Source organism: Nothoprocta perdicaria, unplaced genomic scaffold (genome assembly GCF_003342845.1).
Source record: "Nothoprocta perdicaria isolate Ctin4 unplaced genomic scaffold, notPer1 scaffold_34, whole genome shotgun sequence".
Lineage (NCBI taxonomy): Eukaryota > Metazoa > Chordata > Aves > Tinamiformes > Tinamidae > Nothoprocta > Nothoprocta perdicaria.
In genome coordinates, this window is record NW_020455577.1 from 1,453,512 (window position 1) to 1,473,315 (window position 19,804).

The following is a 19,804-nucleotide window of genomic DNA, read 5'->3' on the forward strand; positions in this document are numbered from 1 at the left end:
ACTCAGCCTTGCTAGCCTCAGGTTAGCTGGGTAACTGTTTCTACACCAGACCATAACCCTTAGCTTGATAACCACCCCTTTTCTAGGGTCCTTTCAGATACATGACCAGCGACACTAAAAAAAAAGGCAGTCGAAAAGTTGTTTTTGGGGTTCATAAACATGACACAGTAAGCACCCTTCAGAAGCACCCCAAATATCCAAACAAGGTAATGAACACAAGCAGCACCCTAAGTTCAAATCAWCCCATTTGAAATCTTTAGTATCCAAAACGTTCTTACCCTTGCGCAGCAGAGCCTGAACTCATGGAGAAAGGGGCAAGACACCAGCCAGCATAACCCAGCATTAAAAGGGTCCAAATCACAGTCGTTTTATACAGCACACGCAGCAACACCAGGACAAACACATCACTCTTCCCAGCTATACAGGCTCACGTCTTTACCAAAACGCTGTTCAGTGGATCTAAACTTTTAATAAGTTACCCAGTTTCCAGGAAAATCCTGGAAAGCAGAGGAAAGCTTATTAGGACATTCAGGAGAAGAGCTGCCCRGGAGTCTCTAACAAGGGCCAGCAACTCTAGTGCAGCTGCTGCAGCTCAATAGGGCACTGGAGGTTTAGAAACAGCAGCTCCATCAATCACCATTTCGATCACCTCCTACCACAAACACAGCTCAAGAATTCTGTTGTTATATGACAAAGTCTGCTTTCCAGCTTCCAAGGGCTTCCAATCACGCAGAGACGGCCAAGGTGTAAGAGAAGAAAACAAAAATAAATAAATAACCATCAAAATCACCTTTTTAAACGACCTGTTCCCATCTCCCCTTGCAGATCTGTCTTTTACCCCTACAACCTGATGTTTTCCTCTGTTTTCTATCCACTAAATATCTGAAATAGCAGTTCAGACATGTTCTGCCTGGCCAACATCTTTATAAATGTTCTGAAACTGCTGCTGGAAGAYGAAGACCACGTAGCTCGGGCAGGCTGATGGGGTGGTTGGGAACCAGGGGAGGATCTATTTGAACGCCTCTCCTAGGCGAGGAAGTGACGCTAGGTCCATGTGCCAGTGTCTGGCTTACTCACTTGCTGCTATGGCCCCACGAAGCACAGACTCAGAAATGTCCATTTTTTCCCCTAGTTTTTGCAGGTTTTGTTTGTTCCTGCTACAAAGAGAACACAGGTTAGACTTTGCTAGTCCCGAGTCACCAGCTTGCTGGCTGGTTTTCCAGTATGTTGCCATCACATGTAGGACTTTCATTTAAGAAATAAAACRAGAAAGTGAGACTGGCTGGACTAGCGCTTGGTTGAGTCCCAGCTTTGTTAATGCTCATTTAACACACACTCAGATCTGCTTAGTACCCAGGCACGGCCTAACACAAGTGCTGAAATCAAACAAGCCCAGAAGAAGGAGCGCAGGAGCAGCGAGAGCCTCCACCTCTCCAGCCTCCCTGTTCCAAGTGGGAATCACAATGTGTGGCCCCTTGGATGTTCCTAAGTGCCAGAGGGCGGCGGGTTCTGGGGAAGCAGCTGCCAAGGGGAACCCCTCACAGCCCTCCGTTTGGGTGCCACCCATCCCACTGATCCCCTGTTGTGCAAATGCTGTGGGTGCCAGGCCCCTCTGGGCACGCAGGCGTGGGGCTGGAAGGGGAGCAAAGGCAAAACAGAGCCCTCAGCCTTTACACACCTCACCAACCACTCAAAGAGTAATAATAATAATAAAAGGAGCATTTTATAGATGTTGCGTCCAAGGCTAAGTAATTGGCTAAGATTACAGAATATTTCATTGACACACAGATGGGAAATTCCTGGGCACTTTCATCTGGGATGAAGCAAATACATAAAAGAGAAACTTACCCGAACAGACTTCCTGCTAAATTCCTTTTTCTGCTGCTAGTATTTGAAAGTCTCACTTTTTTTTTTTTCCTACAAATATCCTCTATCAACACACTCAAAATAGTTTAATCCATAGTGCAGTGTGTCAACTGGGAGTTATCACTAACTCTATACAAACCACATTGAAGATCAGAAAGTATTAAATCATTCAATTCACATTCTTGGAGCAGAGATAAGGGTGCCATATCCAAGGCTGAGGATGTTCTAARGAGCATTTTGTCAATTAAGTGCACGAGACCAGACTCTCCCTCCAACATTCCCAGCAGGTCTCTGGGGCTTCTATGCCCCCTTTCCTACCAGACTTTTAGCCCTGCTCCCTTATTCCTACATTTGTCAGCAGGAAAGATTCTTTTCCAACAGAATAATTTGATCTCCTGAATCTGCCTGCCAAGGGCTGCCACATCTTGGACTACTTCCCATAAGCTTCAAATTGAAGAACTGTTTTGCCTCACAGCATCCCCTATAAAACATCACAGGCATCTTGCCATCTACATACAGGCTAAACAAGGTTTAAGACCAATAACTGTAACTACATATAAACCAGCATTAGGGCAACACATCCCATTCATGAAGGAAGAATATAGATTTACAGAGACAGACAAGACAGATGCTGGGAAAGGACAGCAGAATTTCCTAGTCCTACCAACCCTGCTCRGTGCTTTCCTCATGCCTGAATCTGTCAAATATCTACAGGGGTGTGTGGATGAAATACTTCCATACAAAGAGGAAACGGCAACACTGTCACAAAGTTTAAAGCTGGATTTATCTCCAATTGATCACTGCCCACAAACTAGAAATTAGGAGAAAGAAAAAACAAACCCACAGCCACATACTGCAGGTTTCTGTTGTTAAAGACTCAGCAGAAGTGCCATCGTCACTCGTGTTTGTGGAGCCACCAACCACTAACACCTCCATAAGAGGAAGAAAATGCACGAGAAGTGAAATCTTCAGCAATGGTTTGTATAGCCCAAGTCCTGGGCCTTCTGGAGGGTGCTATACGTGAACATCCATAGCACCTGGATACCACCTAGTATTTTAACTGTGGTGCAAACATCCATACTGCTAAGGGGAAAAAGAAAAAAAAAAAGCAGAAAGTAATTCCTTCCTAATTATCAATTTCATTTCTTGCTGTTGTCTCCATCCAAAATTGATGCAGGTCATCAACAGTTCAGGCTTACCTATTACACCAAATGCAAGAAAAAAAAAACACACAAATCCTTTTCATCCTTTTCTTTAAAAAAATAACCCTGTTGTTTGCAGTTATCTATTGCTACAGAGGCAGAAACAGAGTGACCTCCAGCCTGTTCTGACAGCAGTCTCTTGCTATCAAGTCAACACGGTGCTCAGTCCAAAGGGTGGGGGAGCTGACACCCTTTGAAGAAGCCACCCCTCTCCTCCTCTGTCCTGTTTCCAAGAGTCACAAAGCTGATACTTCAGGCATTCCAGCGCCTCATGCTAACACAGAGGCTATTAAAGCTTCTTCCACCTTCAAAATACTCTGGTGCTGTCAGTTCTCACCAAGTAGGAGGAGTGTCTCCCGAGTGAGTAGTAATGTTCACAAATGGGGTAAGATATAAAAACCAATCACTCACTACGTGGAAGCCAAGTTTTCTGCTTAATAATCAAAAATTCAAGTATAACCCCTAAATGCACTTAGAAACTTTCTACTTTAATATGATTTATATCAAAGTCAAATTATTGCCTGTATTTTACTGTCCAAAAGAAACAGTAAGTGCAAATACTTCAAAAGTAATTTCAGTGTTAGCAATATTACTAATATTACTAAGAACTCTAAACCAAGTCTTGGAACTCCTTATTACAGCCAGAAATAAAGTCTTGAGTTGTCATCGACATATAGTGAGAAGTCTAACTCTTGYCTGATGGCAGATATGCACAAAGTAACAGCAGAAATTAATCCGCATGGTTTCAAAGTTTATGGAAAAAAATGCAAAAAGCAAACACAAACAAAATTAAAACAAAAATCAAAGCACTCAGGACCAAACAAAGATCCTTAATGATATGAAGAACAAAACACGCAACTGCTTTCAAGGCTATATAAAGTTGTTGAAGGGATGAGAAAAAAAAAAAAAGAAGAAAACCCTTCTTCAGCAGATTSTAAAACAAGTGATTGAGGGCTTAGTTCTAACGAGGAAGACTGAGGATAGATGAGTCTAATGGTGAGGATCCCAAAACACTGGAACAAACAGTGAAGTCKTCTGCACTGAATGCTAGAAAGAGCTTAAACATGGAGCTACTCAGATTAATACAGGTATAAACACGCCAATGTGTTCTCAAAGTTTTTTTCTACCTTTTTTTCTTATACTAAAGGGATTCTAGACATAGGTGTTTTATCCCTTCAGATGTAAATGCAGAGAAACTGCTGAATACTATGGTAGTCGGCAAGATGCTAGGCCAAGATAGATGGAAAGTATAAAAGCCATCTCTCCTTGCCAGAGGGACTACAAAGGAGGCATCATTATGATGACTCTAAGTCCCTCTTTGCAACAGAGGAGAGGAAGGAAAAAAAGCTAAGTTTTGAGTTTAAGGCTTTAAACACCACCGTAGTCTCTATTAAAGCACAAAAATGGTAGGGCAGCAAACTTGCTCTGGATTGCAGCTGAGTAGCAAGTGTATAGGGGAGCAGCAAAGAGGAGCTCCCAGACTGCTTACCTGAGTGGACCGTAATTCAGCATTATGAAAGCCAGAATCACCATCACACACAGAGTTCTTCTCTTTGGAGATGAGACTTTGAGCTTCTGGTTCTAGACAGCAAGAACAGAGAAGACATGCAGTAAAATCAAGGGCACAAGCAYGCAGGAGTATTTCAGAAACTAAATAAACCAAATACTTGCTTTCTAGATTTATACCTGTCTAATTATGTAGGAATATATTCAAGAGTACTTAAAATCTTTTTGTTGTTGTTTAAATTCTTTATTTTGAGTCTACAACAACTGATCTGACCTAGAGTTTACAAAAAATATTGCTCCGAATAACAGGCTGGACTAGAAATCCTCAGACGTTTCTTCTAAACATTTCTATGATCTCAGTTAAGAGCCTCCTCCCTGAACAAMTCCATCCTTGCATTCAGATCGTTCTACCCCTAAATCTCTTACCTCTAACACCACTTCATCCAGCTGCCTTTTCAGCGAGCCGTTCTCTCTCTTGAGTCTTTCATTCTCCAGCAAGGCTGCCTTCAGCCTGGCCTCCAGACCCAACATATATTCCTTCTTCTTCTTCCGTGACTGACAGGCTGACTCCCGGTTTTTGATCATGCGCTGCTGCCTTCTCAAGACGTTGACCTGCATGGACAACCGGGAAGCCTGTTAGGAATGTTTAAGTTAAAACTACCTCTTTTTCATGTCCTCTTTCTACTCTTTTGGTTTGTGAAAAGCCTGCATGGTTATTCTCCCTCACATCAATTCAAACAGGACTTGTTAATCACCAAAGCAAGTAGCTATTGTGTTCRTATTCCTCTTGGAGTTAGAGCTAGAAGAAAATGAAGGAAAAAAGGAGGAAAAAAAGGCCAATCCCACACCACATCTGTTCTCTCTTGCAGTCTCAGCCTTGCATGCGCAGGAGGCACAGAAGTTACTCAAGCAGGAACTTGATTTTTATGAATTACAAAGAAATAAAGCACAAGTCTACAAGTCTTCATTATGAATTTCTCTGGCCTACACTGTGGCATTAGGATTAAGAAAGAGTTTATGATGATAAAGAGAAGACTAACAATAATGGAAATATAATAACATAGATGGCATACCAAGAACTATATAAACAAAATCAGTCTAAGGACATTAATTACAACTTATTTTATGTAGTGAACAAAACTCAAGTAAATATATGTACAGACTCATTGAACATTTCTGAGCAGCTTTGAAAGACAAGCTTTTCCTACTGTCCTGAAGACRGAATGATGCTAATCCCTTCCTCAACCATCACGGTTTAGGCATCGGAACTCTCCTTTGAAGCATAGTCCCATTAACAAAAATGATGGCATCACAAGATGATATTGAAGAAGTGCTCAGATAGAAGCAATGAAGACAAATTAGAAGGCAGCTGTGCACAGGATATCAAAACCACAGTGCTTCTAACAAGAGAATAAGATCRGGGAAAAAAGAACTGATGACTTAAAGTGCTTTATTAGTTTCAGCATTTTCTTTTTGCTGTTTCATTCTAATACCGTGGAACATAATTCTACCCCCTGCCATGGGAATATTAATCAAAGGAYATCTGAGGGTAAGCTGCTTTATTCACGGAGCCTCCTCATTAGTTTTTCCAAAYGGCACTGCTTGCCCCAGGCCCTGGCAGCAAAGTCCCCATGCGGGGACAGGGACGCGCTGCAGTCTGTGCCACAGCAGCCAAGAGCCACGCTCAAGCAGCACGATAAACTGAGCAGAGCCCTCTACGAGTCCTGGCCTCAGGAGTCTGCAGTTTTCTGATGGATAGATCCTTACCCGAGCCTCTATGCTCAGTTGATAAACTCCTCCTTGCTGACTTCCCCATCTGCTCTTAACGTGTCTCTGCTTTAGGCTCCACAGCGTGCTCAGCAGCTCAGCGAGGTGTGAGAAATCCTTCCGCTTTGCCSTAAGCCTGCTCCCAAACTGCTTTCAGCACCCTCTGAAACCTCAGGGGTGACAGATGAGGATTCCTTTTCACCCTGCCATATATCATTTCACAGGCTACAGTCAGTTCTCTGTTTCCTAGGCTGAAAACTCTCACGTTTCTTTTGTCTCTYCCCATACAGAAGCTATTTCCACACATATTACTCCCTGGCCTCTGCCCTTTTTCCAGTTCTGCTATAAACCTTTGGAGATTTTGAACACTGTCTGAGCCCAGGCTGCACATTCTAAGCGTACCAAGCKTTTATATGGGGGTTTAAATGAATATCCTGGCCTTACCTCCACCAGCCTTTCCATTCAGACCAGGGGCGTGCTGTTGACACAAACTTCCCGAGCATCCCACTYGATGTGCTTTGGCTTGCAGCAGAAGCCCAGCTCACAGCCGGGGCTCCTCCTGGACGAGGCTAAAGCAGCAGGCAGACCCCAGGGGAGCAGGCAGCGCCTGCCAACCGCCTGCAAGGCCAGACAGGGGCACTTCAAAGGAACTGCTCCCCTCATCCCTCAGCAGCCGCCGTGGCTCCGATTTCCCTCTCCAGCGGTAACACAGACTGTCATCATTCACCACTCCGTCATCTTGTGGTTTGCACTGAGTGGGATGACCTAGATTGAAAGCATCTTGCGACGGGCACGGACAAAAACGATCAATAACTGCAGAGTTGCACAAGGCTACTGGAAACCCCAGGCTMGAGGACTTCTCTGCTCATTTCCTCTCCAGCAGAGATTAGCAAGTGCGCTCTTGGTTTAGAGAAACAAAAAATTTCCATTACATTGAGCCACAACAGGATGAGCCTTAATTACACCTACGCTGAAGACAACTGAATGCTCTCTCTTATACCAACCTGGAAATACTCCACCAGCTGTCAATCCACCAGCTATCAACGCATACACTGGACTCCCCTGCATCCAGCTAAAAGCTAAAGATCTGAGAACTATTTTGCAAGTATTGGCATAAAGAAAAGCAAACCCAGCACAGAACAGTAGCACTAACAACCTCAACCAGGCTGCTCCAGCTGAGGTTTGGCTGCCTGAGGAAACTTAACCATAGCTTTCCAATCACCCCTCGCCAGCTTCTCCCAGCATATGCCCTTGCAGAGGCAATTTGCTGCTCCACAGCTTCAGCATCTGCAGCAAAACCTGGCCAGAAGCTGCTTGAAGTCATTCGTCTTCAYGCTGCAGCCTAGTGACAAAGACTAAGGAAACACGTTACAGTGCATTAACACTTTGGATGGTCTCCATGTTGATCTAATTGCTCTCTGTAAAGCTCATTTATAATATGTCCACGTCTGCTGCCATCAACAAAAGCCTGTGAAAATGAAGTTGTTTGTATTCCAAGTTCTCCCCAGGGGGAAATGAAGGGAGTTTCAAGGGATTTTAAAATGCTTTGTGGAGTAGTATTTTTTTWAAATCACTACCTAAAATTAGAAAACTTTTGTAGGCATATGAAAACTTGGGGGTGGGAGAAAAAGGAGGGGGAAAAAAAAAAGAAATAAAAAGTGATTCAGGCTGGCCAAGGAGTCCAGAATCACTATGGCTGTGCAGAGCTGGAACAAGCAGGCAGCAGCTCACACAGAAGCTTCCGCAAGCTGTGCGATATTCCAGACCAGTTCTGTTACACTCCCCCATTTTTTTTTTTAAAAGAGTCTTTGCATTCTGAAGTCAAATAAAAGAGACACATATGRTCCCATCCATTCCCATTTTCAGGACCTAAGAGTATTCACTACTGGACAGCTTTGATAGCCCTGTGTAAAYGTCTGGAACTCCCACTCACTTGAGAAATGCAGGTTAAAGCACAAGAGTGGTGTTTGCCTGGAAATCTTAAGGCTACACCTATCACTGTCTCAGACAGTGCCAGCTACCCTTCTGAAAGCATTTATGAAACCTATTTAATGAAATCAACGTTTTGTGATTCTTTTTAGTTGACAATCCCTACAACAGATTAATAACAAACTCAATTAACACTCCAGAGCTTGCCTGGTTTTTCAAGGGAAACAATAAGCCAGTACTACAAGTCTGCTCCTACATTTGATGCAAGGAGAGGAAAGAGTTGTGTGGGTGAAACTGCAGAATAAAGCTGAAACATGGAAGCAATAAAGCACCAAGTATTACATAGCTAGTTGGACATCAAGATAAGCATGTCACTTACTGAGCAGTTCCATAATCAGAAAAAGAGCAGGAAGCAATTTATAATGTCTGACAGTTTGAACAACACTGCCTTGCACAACTGGCAAACAGATGAAAGGTAGTAAACATCTCTGCTAACTTCTTTTTTGGGCTCCTTTGTASACTGTACTGTATCAATTTGCCATTCGAGACACTAACTTCTGGCACTCAGCAGACACAGACCACAAAAGTGAAAACATACAACGCTGGCATTTAAAAGAAATCAAACATCAATTGGTGATGCAACTCCTGCTTCTTAGCTTCAAAAATTACACCACTGCACCAAAACAGACGGAAATACTGGAAAGGGGAAAAGCTCATTGCAAAACCTTGCTTTAAACAGCACAAATTAGGTTCAGATAACCTTATTATCTTCAAAGAGCTTTACAAAAAAGCACGCACTTCACGAATAAACACTGCTACCTCACACCAGCCCTCCACATAAAGTTTAGCTTTCAGCAAACTAACTTCCATTCAAACATAGGCTACATGGCCAGACAAGGCAGCTAAAATGACTCAAATGCAACTTGCTGGGCAAAAGAGAGTTTAATGTTCAAAATCACAGAAGCTGCAATACTTACACTGGAAAACTCAGCTGAAAGTCCAAACTGTTTCAGCTTTATATTGGCTGGCTCCTTCCATTAGATTATGAAAACTGCTGCCTTTCACAATGCATCTTAAAGGTATAAATGCAAAAGCTGTTTTCCCTGTTCATATGGAAAAATCTGATTTTCTTATCTCTAACTCACCACAGCTTGACAGAGGAGCTTGTTTCAAATGAAACATCCCCAGTGCACAGTACAGAATAGGATTTAATTTAATGTACGTATTGGGTTCTATTGATTTTGTATAATCTTGACGGAGAGGCAGCAGAACTGGGAGACAGAATTAAATTTAACAAGTATGGGGTTGAAGGGCTTAGGGTTGGACTCAATGATCCTGAAGGCCTTTCCATGATTCTGAATTTTTTTTTTTTTAATAGAGTAGAGATATGAGCAAAAGGTCATATAAAACACATGTAAATTACCCACTTCAGCAGCCTTCACAGGTACTGCTGACTACAGCTACGTTGGCTCATGCAGCTCCTGGGCTGGTTGCTCTGCTCGGTGCTCACGCTGCCCAAGAGGAAGCCCTGCAGAGTTTCCTCTTATCCTGCAATATCTGCTTAGATTAGCAAATAAAAACATGTGTCAGGGGGCTCATATGAGAGCTACATTTGTGCAGTTCTCCGTATCACATCTGGTGTCTACTGCAGTTAGAAGATGATGTTTTAACCCCATTAATGCTGGCACTGTTCTAAAATATTTGTTCTTTTCAAAGCGCTATTTCACATCCTGCACCAGGGAGCAGGTGTAACTGTTCTTTCTTTTTGCAATAAACAGAAGATGTGCAGCACTCAGCTTGAAGCCATGTCTTAAACCTGTGTTYTGGGAAAATATGCAAGTTTGCTTCTGGCAGAAATATCCACAACAACATCAATTAAATCAAACTAATTCATTACCCCAGCTACACATCTGACTGTCTGCCAAAGATAATAGTATAGTGAGAATAAAGGGGTTCTTCCTGTCTAGTTTTATGAAATCTTATGTTTGGTCATTGGTAGGGCTCTTTTAGAGGGAGTTCTCATTAGAGGGAGCTACATATCTAATAACTGCTGACATATCATTTAAATGGCTGTTACCATTTAAAATGCAGTCCTCTCAATTTGTCTTCACCTGGCGGACTTGCAGCTTCAAGACTAGGTTCCCACTGAAATGTGGCTGCAGAATTATTTGCAAATAATTTTGCATTAAAAAGGGAGCSCCTACAAAAGCAAAATTAGTGAGGAAAATCTAACATCAAGCAAGATCAACAATTCTCTCATCCTCAGAAACCATGCCCACCAGGCAGAACAGAATGGCATACAGGTGGAGCACGGTGCAAACTGGATGATGAAAAGATCCAGCTCAGCACTTTGTTACATGAAGCAATGGCTTTGGTCAAGTTCAAGTTTACGCCTGTCCTCTGCTGAGTAAGGAGGCATTACAGAGGATCACTGAGGTACAGACAAGGACTCTGAGCAGCAGGTACAAAAAGGCACCTGAAAGGTTACAGCAAAGATACCAGCTAAACCAAGATGCAGTGGAGCTTTCTACCATTTTCTCCCAGTTACAGGAAGATATTGTTCCTATCTTGCAGCACCAATGCAGATTTGCTCATAGCGCCTGAAAAATATTCTTGTAATCTTAAACTAAGCCCATGGTGCAACTTGAAAATACTTTACTCTGCACAGTTAGCCAAATCCAGTACTGTTAGACCCAGCACACAAAGTCAATCAGTCTGTTAAAACACGAGCATCATTTCACCCCCAAATGCAAACAGGTTTACCAACAAGAATGTTCAAAGGTTCACTTAAATCCACATAAAAAAAGCCTGCATCAGAAGTAAAGATGGAACTCAGGTTTTCCTGCAAGTTTGGATCAAGAGTCTTACAGTTTTTCACATACTAGCTGAGGTTTCGAAGTTAAAACAGTTACCATCACTAAAGAGGAAGAATGTAAAAGACTTCAAGAAACAGTCGGCACTGCATGATGAAAGCTGAGAACAGCGTGTGTTTCTGCATGCCAGAGCAGTTCCTGATAGCAGGGACTGGCAGGCGGCAATGGAAATACTTCTGCAAAGTGCGATATCACGAAGGAAAGGGTAGAAAGCCACCAAGTCAAAATTACCAACAAATAATGAACATACTGGAAAGTCACCCACCTGTAAGAGTGATTCAACACCCTCTCCCTGATCTGCATTAATTCTGAATTAACACRGAGTTCAGAGTGAACACAGCTCCCCTACCTTGAACAGGCCAATACTGATTTGTACCAGCTGAAGATGTAATCTAAAGGCTTTGCATCCTGCTAAAGAACTGTCATTTACAGTTGCCTTCAGACTCTTATATTTTGTGTGTTTTTGCCATTTCTTTACACTATACATCAGCACTGCTTCCTGCCACGATGCTTGCACAGCCAGGCTACCCTCCCAGGCAGGCCAGCCTCCTTCTCCCCAGGYTTTGCATGTCATCACCTAACAAAAGGGTTTGGTTTTTTTTCCCTGTTCTACTGAACACAAATGCACTGTTAGAAATCTTATTAGATGAGCCCAACTGCAGCACTTTCCCCCTGTGGCTCCAAAGGGACCTGGTGCTCCCAAGACAACGGGCGTGCATCCGCGGACACCGGTAACCCCAAACTGTGACTATTATGATTATTTGCCACCAACCCAGAGCCAGGACTTACATCCAGCCCCGCCGCCGGGGCGCTGCCTTGCAGCAAGGGCTTGGCCACTGTCATCTTGCCGCTGGCCGAGCCGTGTCCCGCGGCCGGCGGCGGCGCCGTCACCGCCGGGCTGGGGAGCTGCGCGCTGCCCACGGCGAGCAGCGGCTGCGCGGCCGGGAGCACCGCCGACGCCTGCAGCTGCAGCACCACGGGCGGCGGGAGCACCACCGACTGACCTGCAACACAAGGACAAACACAACGGTGGCTGTGGATGGCACTAAAAGGGTTCGTTTTGATTCGTTTGTGGCGCAGCGTTTGTAGGGTGGCAGAGGAAGGAGGCGGCGGCGGCCTCACCTCCTCTCCAGCCTTGGCTTGAAGAGAGAACGTGTTTGCAATACCTGGGGCAGCCCGAGGAACTTCTTCAGACAACTTGGCCAATGTTAGCTTTGAATACTCAGAAACCTATATATATATATATATATATATATATATATGTATATATATATGTACACATATAATGTAAATCTCATCCCAGCAAAGGGAAAACAAAAGGGTAAATGAAGCAGTGTGCAATACCTATCCACATTTGGGAAACGTGTTGTAAAGTCTATCACTGATGTCCAAGTTTGATTTGTTTTAGTATTATTTTCATTCACTGTTAGGAACAAACAGTGGCTGTATGAAAAGTGCCTTCACTTGCAAGACTCTAGATCTACATTATCCCAAGCTAATGGAAACCATTTATGTCTGGTAGGAGACGGGGCAACAAGCACCTGGCTACTGTACAAAGACAGCCAGTACTGCCAACGCCTCACTACTTGCTTCAGAGTCCCCTCACATCATGGTAATCCCTGGGTGAAAGTACAAAAGTTGAATGAGGGGCTCCCTCACAAACAAAGAATCTAGGCCCATTCCTSAGCCCACAAAAGAACGAGGTTTGAAGAGATGTGCAGAGCATTAAGGTGCCTATGAGTGCGTGAGAGCACAGTTTGTGGCTCTGCAAAGGTAAATTGCTCAGGGTAAAGACAACRGTCAGAATACCCCCAAAATAGTCTTCTTGTGGACACTTGTGGACTTCCTTCAATCCAAGCTAGCAGTGAAAGTCTGACTGGGAAAAAGACAAAGAGGACATCTAAGCTTCTGCTTCTCCCTTTCATAGTTACATACACTTGCAAGTTTGATTCAGCAAAAAGTGCTGACTATTAACCAGCATTTATAATCTTTTCCATCTCAAGCCTTCTCCCTCGTATCCATCCCTACTTTATTGTCATATTCAATGAAAAATTTCATGTAGAAACCAATTCAGAAACAATATCCCAAGCAAGGGCAAAATGAGGCCTCAGAACTTGAAAGAAACATTGTGAGTTACATTTGCAAAACCTCCACTACACATCCTCTATTCACATTAAATTAAGACCAGTTTTTGGAAAAACTGTTGTCTTGCCTAGGAAACTTGATGTACAACCTAACAGATCTGAAATAAAAGAAAGCAGCAGATAATTCCAAAACAACTTTGAAAGGGGATTAATGTTATAGCCAAACAATTTCAGTCCAAAAATTCATTCTACTCAAGCAGATGCAAACCTCATCATAGCACTTTGTTGCATGAAGACATAGGAACATCCAATTTAATTCTTTGTAACAGGATGACCTGGCTGGCTTTTAGAAACAGTGTGTTCTAACTGAGCACTCCAATCAAAATTCCTAACTACACATTACAGCACTTACCCAACCGTTTGAAGGTAAAGAGCAGTCATGTACCTAGCTCCAAGATTTCTATGTATAAGGAGTAAGACTAGGTCTCTTCCTGGCATAAAGGGGMTTGAAAACACTATAGGGTAAGATAAACAAGCAAAAAGAAAACCCACTGCTCTATTTAAGAATCTGAAAAAATGAATTTGAGGTGTTTTCAGAATATTTTTAACAATGCAAAAGGCATAAAATACTATAAGATGATGCYTTCCTCTTCTAATCTTTTATGAAAGGGACTGTTAAAATGCAATTCTTCATGCTCCTTGAGAGTATTTTGAGAGAAATGGCACAATTCAAACAGGAAGCTCCAACCCGCTACGTCCAAAGGACTTTTGACTAATGGGGAAAAAAAAAATCCTTGCTTTTTTTTTTTTTTTTTTGTTTTGGCAGTATCACTACAGATCTTTTAAACACACTAGCAGTTAAGCTAAATACACAGCATAAACACTTTCTCCAGAATACTTCCTAGGAAATAGCATTCCTAGAGAAGAGGAAGTTACTTTCCTAACATTTCTACAGGCAAAGGAACAAACTGATCTTCCTAATGTTATAATCACATCCAGAAATATCTATATTCCCCAATACTCCCTTTTCCAGATGCTGTTCTATCAGYTGAAACATCATATGGAGTAAGCATCTGGTCACTGTAACTGTGCTGAGCTATGTTTTAAGCAGCCTAACCATCCTAAGCCTGTCACAACAACTGTAGCCTCTCCAGCTTTGGCTTAACTCTCGAGAGAAGAGCAATTAATAATGAAGGCAAGTTTTTCACAGCTAAAATAATTCCTATATACCGGCACTTAAGTATTTCTCTCCTTTTCCTTCCACTCCTCACTGCCTCTAGAATCAACTGCAACAATCTGCAGCCATCAGCTGGTGAAAACAAGCAACTGCACCTGACAATTTCACCAAAGCAGAAAACTTSGCTACGGCTTTGGCAAAAGTAAAATGTTGCTCAGGATTGAAAAGGGAAGGCTACTTTGGCAGACTGTTACAAAATAACAGCTTAAGAGAGGAAAGAAAAATTACCAATGCACAGGAAATCATTTGCTGCCTCTTAACAGCAACTTACGCCTGYGAGCAATCACTCCAACACCTGCCTGGACTGTAAACATCAACCTTGCAACTGTTAGCAGAATTTGTAACATCTGGTCAGGAAGATGAAAGGCAAGAGTACAAACTTAGCTCCCCACCAGTATCCTGTGACCACAGCTTCCATGYGGGAACAAGCTTCTTTTTAGCACGAAGCCACTGCAGCAAAGCAGGGAACATCCCTCTCTGCTCCCAGCCCCTCCTGTTTCACCAGCTAAAGTGAACTCCAGYGCAGTAACACGTCCACACAGACATAGGATTTTCCACCTACCTTTAGGAGGGGCTGGCTGGATGTTAACAACTGGYTGGTGCTTCGGTAGTTGCACAAGGGTTGGAAGAGTCTGAATAATGATGGTTTTAGTTGGGGTACCAACATTAGCCTGACCCTCAGGTACAGCAGGCAAGAGAGGTTTGGGTTGTATTGAAGGCCTGGTTGTTGTCTGAGCGCATCTCTTTAGGGTCCTCCCAGAATTACCTGCTAGGAAAGGAAAGGAGAGCTCAGTTCAACCAAAAGATACAAAGTAAAAAAAAAATCAAGCAGTAACAGCATAGCTCCTGCTATGTTTCTTTACCCACCTACAGTATTTGTAACAATAAACATAACATGCCCCAATAGGATACCGACTTTTCCCCAAGTCAGAAATCATAGGATTTTTTTAGTATCTGTTAGTTAAAGCCCTGTCCATGCAAGAAAACAAGCACACTAGCTGCAGAATTKAAGTGATGTGATTGCCTGCACCAGAGCGAGATGGGAGGCTTGCAGGCTTCTTCCCTCCGTCTCCCTCCGGGGACAAGGGGCTTCCRGAGCTCTTGCTGTAAAGGGAGAGGGGAGACATCTGCGAGCTACAGCTGAAGTCCACATCGTCCTGCGAACAGAAAGCACAAGAGAAGTGCTTCAAAACCAGAGCAGAGCAGCTAATGGCAATTCCCCCTCATCACAGCCATGCTGCTGCTACGGGAACAGGCTAAAGGCAGCATGATGCTGTTTTAGTCTGATCAGCAKTACCACTGAAAAAGCACTTTGACTTATTGCCAGGCTGGGCCAGAAGGCAACAGCTGCTGGACTCGGAAGCCACTAGAACGCACGTTGTTTGCAGCCAGACACACACTTTTAGCTGAGGAAACAGATCCAGCAGACTGTCTTTTTAGAATGGGTCACAGCTGGAGAGGAAGGAAAATACCCCTGAAGGGAAGGTGGTTTGGCACAGGTCAAAATAAAGCTGTTGCCTCTTGTGCTACGTGGCTGATCAAAGAGGGAAAGCAGTGGGGTGTTTTGTTGGTCACAACTGGCTCTGCACAACTGCTGCTCTCTGTGTTACGGGGAGGATTCTGCATACAGGCACGTTCTGCACTGAAGAGTCCACAGACGATGGAGAAGGGACYGAACAGGTCGAAGCAGCTGGTGATAAGGGCTCTGTCTTCACACTCTCATCTGCAAGACAGGGGCATGCAGAGGTKTCACTGTATGTGTTTCTAGCAGTGGGAGATGACCAAAAACTACACACCTCTGCATCACAAATTCATTCCTGAAACAGGTCACAGCAGAAAACACAGCAAGATTAAAAATAATAGATAGCTTGGCTTATAGAACAGCCTTCATTAGTTGTACCCATCCTACAAAAAACAGCACAATCTGCTAGTGCACATAMATCTTGCAGCTCATCCAGTAGTTACACATAAATTATCACTGTCCTCAAAGCTATAACAGAAAGTTCTGGGTGGGGAGAAAGGAGGAGAAAAGTCAGACMTGCAAAATAGGGCAGCTAGATTACCTGAATAGGCATGGTTTGTGATATTCCAAAAGTCCGAGTCCCARGCCATCAAATCCAAATCAAAATGCAAGTTGTACTGATCATTCTCCTGAAATGAGAGGTTAGCAACAAAGAAACAACACAAAAAGGTGATCAACACTGAAACCACGAGCCATGACATTCACCTCCTTTCAGCCCCGCACAGCACATGCGTCTCCCTCGTGTCGTCCCCCAGCACACAGGGACGGGAGCCCCAGGAGGGGCAACGTTTCACTGGCATGCAGCCACCACCACGGGCAGGGCTTCTGTTAATGCTCRGAGCTCAGCCCTGGGCGGGGGGCACTTTGGTTGAAGAGCATCAGGGGCTACAGCAGCAGGGTCGCAGCACAGCATTATACTATAGAACCACTAAATATTGCATAATAACATAGATGGTGTTAYAGATATGGTGTACAACAGTGCAATACTATACTGTATGGTGTAATACTAGCACTGCGGCTAAGAGCGGTGCCAAAGGGCCCCCTCCCYGGGGACGTTGCTGCCACCGGCCCCCCCAGCCCCCCGGGACGCCCCTGCCGGCTGTGCCCCCCCGCGCGACACAACCGTCCCGGCGGGGGAGCCGCCCCGGCGCCGGGCAGGGGCGAGCCGGGCACCCCCCGGGCCCCGCCGCTCACCTCGGGCTCGGCCGGCTCCGCCGCGTCGCGCCCCGGCCCGCCGGCGCCCAGCAGCTCGCCCAGCTCCTCGCCCAGCACCGCCTCTGCGGGCACACAGCGGCTCGGCACCGGCACCGGCACCGGCCCCTTCCCCCCGGCACCGGCCCCGCGCCCGGCACCGGCCCCTTCCCGCCGGCACCGGCCCCGCTCCCGGGCCCGGCCCCTTCCCCCCGGCCCCGCGCCCGGGCCCGGATCCCTCCCCCCGGCACCGGCCCCTTCCTCCCGGGCCCGGCCCCTGCCCCCCGGCCCCACTCCCGGGCCTGGTCCCGTCCCGGCCCCTTCCTCCTGGGCCCGCTCCCGGTCTCGTTCCCGCTCCCGGTCTCGTTCCCGGCCCCATTCCCGGCCCTCACCCCAGTCGAGGCCGCCGCCCGGGGGCGGCAGCAGCGCCGCGGGGTCCCACTCGGCCCCAGCCACCGCCATCGCTTCCGCCTTCCTGCCCAAACACACGTCGCCTTCCGCCAGCGCCACGCCCCGCCCCGCCTACGGCGGCCGCCGGCGGACACGGCGCGCCGGAAGCGGAGCGCGGGGCGGGGCGGCTTTTGGGCGGCCCAGCCGCGCAGGGGGCGTGGCCACGCAGCCTGGTGGGGCGGGGCCTTTCCCGGCCCCCGCCGGGTGGGGAGGGCGGCCCCGCGCGCGGCGGGGGGGGGGAGGGTCCGTGCTGAGGGCCCCGCGCGCGGGACACGAACCCCCACGCGCGACACACAGAGCAGAGCCAGCCACACCGCGGGGGGGGTGTTCACATCTTCCACGTGTTGAAGGGAAGGGGCAGAGGGAATGAAGGTCACGGGCAGCACCCCGTGCCCCACGCCGCCGATCCCCRCCCCTGTGCCCGAGTCCAGGGGATCCAGCTTTGGGAGTGACATTCCAGGGGGTCCTGCTTGAAGAACCCGTGGGGAGGTCCCTGGGGGGCCATGGCGGCTGCAGGAGCGCGTCAGGAAACGGGCGCCACGAGCCAGGGCCCAGGGCTGTGGGTGGGAGGCTGGGCCGGGCTGCCCCGTGTTGCGGTCGGGGCGGATATTCCGGATATTCCATGAGCGACATGGAGGTGAAGCAGCCGGGAGCGGTGCCGGTGCGCWGGAGCACGGGGCGTCTGGGCTCAGCTCACAGGTTGGAGTCGTAGGCAGCGTTGGTGAAGAGGCCGGGGGATCCCAGGTCACTGGATGAAGAGCAGGGGTGGAAGGTGGGATGAGAAGAGGTGGGAAAGGCCGCAGGAAAGGGCGAGGGCGCCGCGGAGGCGCTGCCGCACGTGCTGCGGGAGAGGGCAGGGCGACGCGGGCACGGGGACGGCCCGGCGCTCACCTGGTGGGGCTCAGGAGCTTCTTCTTCTCGTCTGTGGGGCGGCGTGGAAGGCCCACGGGTGGTTCAGACACAAAACAAAACGGGGTTTGTTAGAGGGCGTGAAGAGCAGACACGTCGAACCGACACATCGGACCGCGCTGGACGAGSCACCGGCCGCCCCTCGGCTAAGGTTCAGCCTCCCAGCCCGGCCGACCCGCGGCGGCACACGCGGGACGAGCTGCCCTTGAGCCCCCAGCGCGTCCCCGGGCCTGCCCCGCGCCCCGCGCAGCCGCCGCTACCTCTGTCGCTGAGCCGCTTGACGAGCAGCGCGATGAGCGAGCCGGAGAGCGCCATGCCCGCGGCCGCCAGCGCCGCGCCGCCGCCGTACACCAGCGCCCGCCTCAGCAACGAGGCGCCGTCCTCTGCAAGAGACACGCGYGGGGGGAAATGAAACCACCGAAAAGGCTCCGTGGAGCCCAAAGGGCGGCCGCGGTAGCTGCGCAGACGGCCCCGGCGCACCAGGCTCGCCGCGCACGAGAAGGAGCACGTGGAGTTGTAGGAGAAGTTGCCGTGCGCGTGGGAGCAGCTCAGGCGGCCGCCGCCGGGAGCGGCCAGCGCCGGGCAGCTGACGGCTGCRGGACGGAGCACAGGGCGGGATGAGCGGGAGGAGGACGGGGGAAGGATGCGTGGGCAGCCGCAGGTTGGCGGTGCGAAGGAGAAGGGGGTCCTGGGGAAAGCTGGGAGCTGCAGGCACCGTGCTGGCTGCAGCAGGACGGACTAGAGCAATGGAAAAAACTCTATAGCAGGGCTGGAGGAGAGGAGATTTCACAGGGTCAGCATGGCAAAGTAGGAGGTGCCCACTGTAAACACCCATGTTAGAAGTGCCAAGGAAAGCACTGGGACATGACTGCCCCATTGCACAGCTCCTTCCCACTGCCACCCTCTCCAGAATGAACATTACAATTCACGCTGCTTTTTCTCAAGAAAAACACTTCTGCAGGACACAGGAGACAACCAGGGCACTACAGACAGGACATGTCTTCACAAGGCTGCCAAATCCAGGCATGCATTAGATGAGCTTCTACCTTCACATTTCGGGGCTTCCSCGCTCCATTCCCCCSTGTCCGTGCACTCRCTGCTCGCTGTCCCCGTCAGCACAAAGCCGGTTTGGCAGGAGAAGGAGCACGTGGAGCCGAAGGAGAAGTTGCCGTGGGGGTGGGAACAGGCTGCGTGGCCCATGGCAGGAGCCACCAGTGTTGGGCATTTGATGGCTGCAAGGAGAAAGAGACACTTGTGAAGCAGGAGCA

At 47.4% G+C, this 19,804-nt stretch overlaps 1 protein-coding gene across 1 annotated transcript in view; it reads right to left on the reverse strand.

The window, feature by feature from the left end:
- ATF6 (activating transcription factor 6) overlaps positions 1 to 17,639 on the reverse strand; it is a 71,053-nt gene extending 53,414 nt beyond the window's left edge. Inside the window, exons 1-9 of the mRNA XM_026043768.1 lie at positions 17,570 to 17,639; positions 17,181 to 17,263; positions 16,528 to 16,615; positions 16,093 to 16,187; positions 15,495 to 15,621; positions 15,027 to 15,230; positions 11,933 to 12,147; positions 5,001 to 5,186; positions 4,558 to 4,649 (exon numbers count right to left, since the gene is read on the reverse strand). Coding sequence (XP_025899553.1) covers positions 4,558 to 4,649; positions 5,001 to 5,186; positions 11,933 to 12,147; positions 15,027 to 15,230; positions 15,495 to 15,621; positions 16,093 to 16,187; positions 16,528 to 16,615; positions 17,181 to 17,263; positions 17,570 to 17,639 — 1,160 coding nt within the window. The remainder of the gene's footprint in view (positions 1 to 4,557; positions 4,650 to 5,000; positions 5,187 to 11,932; positions 12,148 to 15,026; positions 15,231 to 15,494; positions 15,622 to 16,092; positions 16,188 to 16,527; positions 16,616 to 17,180; positions 17,264 to 17,569) is intronic.
- Positions 17,640 to 19,804: the final 2,165 nt, after the last annotated feature.